The 4819-nt window shown below is 46.0% G+C and overlaps 1 protein-coding gene across 1 annotated transcript in view; it reads left to right on the plus strand.

Moving 5' to 3' along the window:
• The first annotated feature begins 95 nt into the window (after positions 1–95).
• The window catches only part of noc3l (NOC3-like DNA replication regulator), a 32851-nt gene continuing 28127 nt past the window's right edge, over positions 96–4819 (plus strand). Inside the window, exons 1-5 of the mRNA XM_037691304.1 lie at positions 96–258; positions 3735–3939; positions 4021–4144; positions 4415–4569; positions 4647–4718. Coding sequence (XP_037547232.1) covers positions 250–258; positions 3735–3939; positions 4021–4144; positions 4415–4569; positions 4647–4718 — 565 coding nt within the window. The 5' untranslated portion in view covers positions 96–249. The remainder of the gene's footprint in view (positions 259–3734; positions 3940–4020; positions 4145–4414; positions 4570–4646; positions 4719–4819) is intronic.

Below are 4819 nucleotides of genomic sequence, written 5' to 3' on the forward strand. Positions count from 1 at the left end.
CTGCCGCTGGGGGCGCTGTGCTCTCCTCTGTCGGTCCTCCCGCCGCTAGGGGCGCTGTGATTTCAGTCGGATTCTAGGTCCAGGTTTCCGGTTGTCCATCAGGAGCCTCCGGTTCTGTGGACAACGCATGTGAGGTTGTTGTCACTGCACGATCTGTAACCGAAACATCTTGTTTTCAATAAACCCGACGACTTCTCACTTAGCGGGAGTAAATAAAGCTTTCACCTGCGGAGACTTCCTGCCGCCATCATGGCTAAGGTGAGCGAAACCCCTAAATTGGTGATTTTCTGAACGGAGTCTGGTCAGGAGATCCATCCATCCATCCATTATCTTTACCCGCTTCTTCCATTGTGTGTCACGGGGGTCGCCGGTGTCCATGTCCATCAATCACTGTGCGAGGGGCGGGGGACACCCTGGACAGGCCTCCAGTCCATCACAGGGACACCTGGAGACAAACGAGACAACCATTCTCTCTCACCTCGGGACAATTCAGAGTCAGCATCAGTCTAACGTGCGTGTTTTTGGTCTGTGGGAGGAAACCCACGCAGCACGGAGAGAACATGCAGACTGCACCCAGAAAGGCCCCCGGACCGGGATTTGAACCGGGGACCTGCTCGCTGAGAGGCAGCAGCTCTACCGTGCTGCCAACTTGAAACAAATTTCAGAGAAACTTCAAAGTAAACTTTATAAATTGCTCTAAATAATATGACAAGAAAGATATTTCTTAATAGAGCCTGGCTTGTTAGCCTCATGTTAGCATAATGCTAACGCTATCTACCAAACTTCATTGACAAAACAATAAAATAACGTTTTAATTTAATTACTGGGTGTTTAAAGAACACAACAGTTGTTGTTTTACATTCATGTTTCATGTTAAAGAATGTCTGAACAGCAGCAAGGAAGGATGCTGCAGATATTTAACTGAGAGCTCCACCTTACACCTCAACTCCCTCTTCACCACAATGGACCGGCACAAAGTCCGTAATACTGCAGACGCTGCACCATTCCGTCTGTCAATCCCACTTTATTCTTCCCTCAGTTGTGAACAAAACCTTGAAATACTTGAACTCCTCCACTTGAGGCAGAACCTCAGTCCCAACCAGGAGAGGACAGACCCTCTGACTGAGGACCACGACCTCAGGTCTGAAGGTTTGGATCCTCGTCCCAGTGAACCTCTCCAGTGAGCGATGAAGATCATGAAACGATGCCAACAGGACCACGTCATCTGCAAATAGAGAAGGAATCCTGAGGCCATTGATAGATAGATGTGTACTTTATTGTCCCCAAGGGAATTTGTCTGGACACTGTGCTCTAAACAGCTTCTTCCTCAGTTAAATACGCTGCAAACAATCAAATCGTGAGCACCGCAATCAAATAAAAAACATATTGCACATTCCCACATACATTCCAGCAAATAAATGACACAACAATGAGACCAGAGCATCAGCAGCATGACAAACACTATATGTCTACTTTATTTAACAAATGAAGTTTTAAACTGGGACTAAAGTGTTTTCCAGTTGGTAAGAGTTCGCACTGCGTTGAGGATGTGAGCGGGTCAGACTGCCCCTCCGAGCACGTCTGAGGACAGACTCCTCATAGACTGGCTGAGGGAGGGTGATCAGTTCTTGTCTCCTTCACTGCAGTCTGTACCATGAGACTAAGTTTAGATTGAAGTTGCACAGAGAGAGGACCACACCACGCTCACATTACAAACCTGATGATACCTTCAAATACGGCCTGATAGAATAAAACCATTCGCCTCTGGTGAACCCCAAAGACTCTGAGTCTTTGTGAAAAATACAGTCTGCTGTAGCCGAGAGCACAACACGTTAACATGAATTTCCCACTTGATCAGATTATGTAGGTGAACAGCCAAATATCTGTAAGAACAGAGCTGGTTGATTTTCAGAGTCCTGGGGTCAATCAGCATCTTCTGCTTTCTTGTCATTAATAACAAGGTGGTGGTCATCACACCAATGAACTAAAGACTGAACCTCATTAAAATATGATGAGGGGTCCATATCCTCATGCAGCAAGCTGAGAATAACAGATCATCAGAGAATTTAAAAACGTAATTCCCGGGCAGCTGCTGATGCAATCATTTGTGTAAATGGTGAAGAGGACAGGAGAGGTAACAACCCTGGGGAACTCCACTACTGATGGACCTTGGCTCTGATCAGGTGTTATTGACTCAGACAAGCTGTGATCTGTTTGTTAAAAAAGAATAAAACCATTTAATAAGAAGAGGATTAAGATTCATCTGTAATTTCTAAAAGAGCAGGTGAGGCTGGAGGGAATTAAAAGCAGAACTAAAATCTATAAAGAGAAGACGAGCACAGGCCTTTGGGTTTTCAACATGTTCAAGAGTTACATGTGTGGTGCCGTTAATGGCATCATCCCCGTCCCTGTCTATAAGTGAACTGGGAAGGATCAAGACCAGCATTTATCTCTGCTTTCAAGAGGGACAACATATTGAACTAGACGCCCTCTGCTCTCGGACTGCACCGAGAAATCCAGCTCATCCCAACTCAATCCAGTTTAATCCAGTTTAATCCAGTTTATAAGCTTACCTCCCCCGCTGAGCTGCTCCAGACGATACAAAGGAAAGTTTGGTGAAGAATAGTGGGCCCGTACTGAAAGACTGTTTTGCATGCATAGCCTGGCAGGTCTTCAGAGAAGCTGCTGTAAATGAGGGGGAGCTAGACCTGGACGAATACACGTCCTCAGTCCTGGGGTACCTTAGTAAACGTGCTGAAGACGTCACCATCAGATATGTGAAGAGTTACCCGAACAGGAAGCCTTGGCCTATATGAACATGCATCATGTCTGTTGCTTTGCTGTGGTAGGTTGTTTTGAAGCCTCAAATCGTGCCCTGTCTAGGACACGGTGTGAGAGGTCTTTTTATTTACCGTCTCCATGTTTTCTTCCCTTTTCTCATCTAAGCAAAATATTATTCTGAATAAGAATAAGAGGGCCGTGCTTTTTATAGCAGCAGCTTCGTGCACTATGTCCATCTTTCGAACGACTACGTACATGTTTTCATTGTATCTCAGTGCAATGATAATAAAGTTTATTCTGTATCCTGATCCATGCTCAATAATCCAGGTAGAAAAATCCAAAAAAGTTCAATCTGGTCCTCTGGACATTCAAAAAAACAAAACAAAGCAAAAAAATGTAGAAACGTTTCGTCTCTCATCCTGAGAGTCGGGTCCTCTGGACGGACTTTGAGTTTGTTGTGGCTCCTGGGACTGATGAAGTCCTTTGGATGAAAAACAAACATCCAGAGGACCTGAAAGAACTTTGTTAGTTTTCCTTTAACTCTTTATTTTCTTTCATTGTCTCTAAATAATAAGACTTTTTGTAATAAAAAATGTTTTTTACAGAAACAATGAGTAATTTATTTCTATCTGGAGCTCAACAGACCTCAGTGTTTTGGACGTTGTTGTTTTGTTATTGTTTGTTATTGTTTGTTGTTGTTTATGAAGACAGAAGGAGCAGTCCAGAACATTCTGTGTTAAAAGCAGAGTTGGTCAGAGTTCTGGTTCTGTCCCTTAACGGGTCGTCTTTCTAATGAAAGATTTGCTTCTTTGTTAGATGATTTTTAAATAACGTTCAGAAAATTCAACGTGACCGTAAATCTTCAGCATCCACGGTTTCACAAAGAGTCAGAGTACCAACGAAAATCCAGTATCAGGTTCTGGGTTTTCACGGCGCTCCCTCCCTCTCTGCAGGCTCGGTCCAAGAAGCGCCGGCCAACGTTCCGCCGCCTGCTGAAGACGAGCGGCGTGAAGCTGGACAACAAGCTGAAGAACCGTCAGCTGAAGCAGGAGAACGTGGCCAAGAAGCAGCGCAAGGAACAGAAGAGGCTGCGGCAGGCAATGAAGGGTGCCGCCCTGCAGTCGCCCCGCCCCCTGGAGACGTACAGGAAGAGGCCAGGTGAGACTGAGCGGCTGACTTCAAAGCCAAATAAGGTCAAGTCTGAATAGAGCTTTAAACATTATCTCACCTGTCTGACAGAGGAAGAGGAGGAGGACGAAGACTTCCTGGAGAATCTGCCCACAGACATGGAGGAAGATGACCTGCAGAGGATGACCACCATGGCTCGACAAGCCTCCTTCATCACCAGAGACCTGTCGTCATGGTAACAGAAACACGGTGCCCAACTGTCGTCATGGCAACAGGAAAACTGAACACCTGTTGTCATATTAACAGAAACACATTGAACGACTGTCGTCACGGTAACAGAAAACTGAACACGTCGTCATGGTAACAAGCACATTGAACACTTGATGTCATAGTAACAGGAACATAGTGAATCTGTCGTCATGGTAACACAAACACAGTCGTCACAGTAACAGGAAAAATATGAACACCTGTCGTCACGGTAACGGGCACACTTTTTTGGTCACAGTGGGCCGGTGCACAGCGGTAAGAGGCGGAGCTCTGATGTGGTTCGCAGCTATGAGAAGGTTCCGAGGAAGATGGCGAGGATGGAGGAGAAGGAGGTGATCCATCTGCTGCCGATCAAAGACAAGAGCGGTGTGATCCCACAGAGCATGGAGCGAGGTACGACCCGTTACTGATCCTCTAATGGATCCATGAGGTGCTCTGTGAGTCTGTCATGCTCCTCTCTTTCTTCGAAGTGGTTGAAGAGCAGCCTGAGGAGGACGAGGAGGAGGAAGATGCTGCAGAGACTCCAGACCAGGAGGAACATGGTAACAATTAAAAACTGATGATTTTACTGCCGGCCCTGTGATGGACTGGAGACATGTCCAGGTGTCCCTGTGGTGGACTGGAGACATGTCCAGGTGTCCCT

Source organism: Nematolebias whitei, chromosome 17, assembly GCF_014905685.2.
Source record: "Nematolebias whitei isolate Nwh7 chromosome 17, NemWhi1, whole genome shotgun sequence".
Lineage (NCBI taxonomy): Eukaryota > Metazoa > Chordata > Actinopteri > Cyprinodontiformes > Rivulidae > Nematolebias > Nematolebias whitei.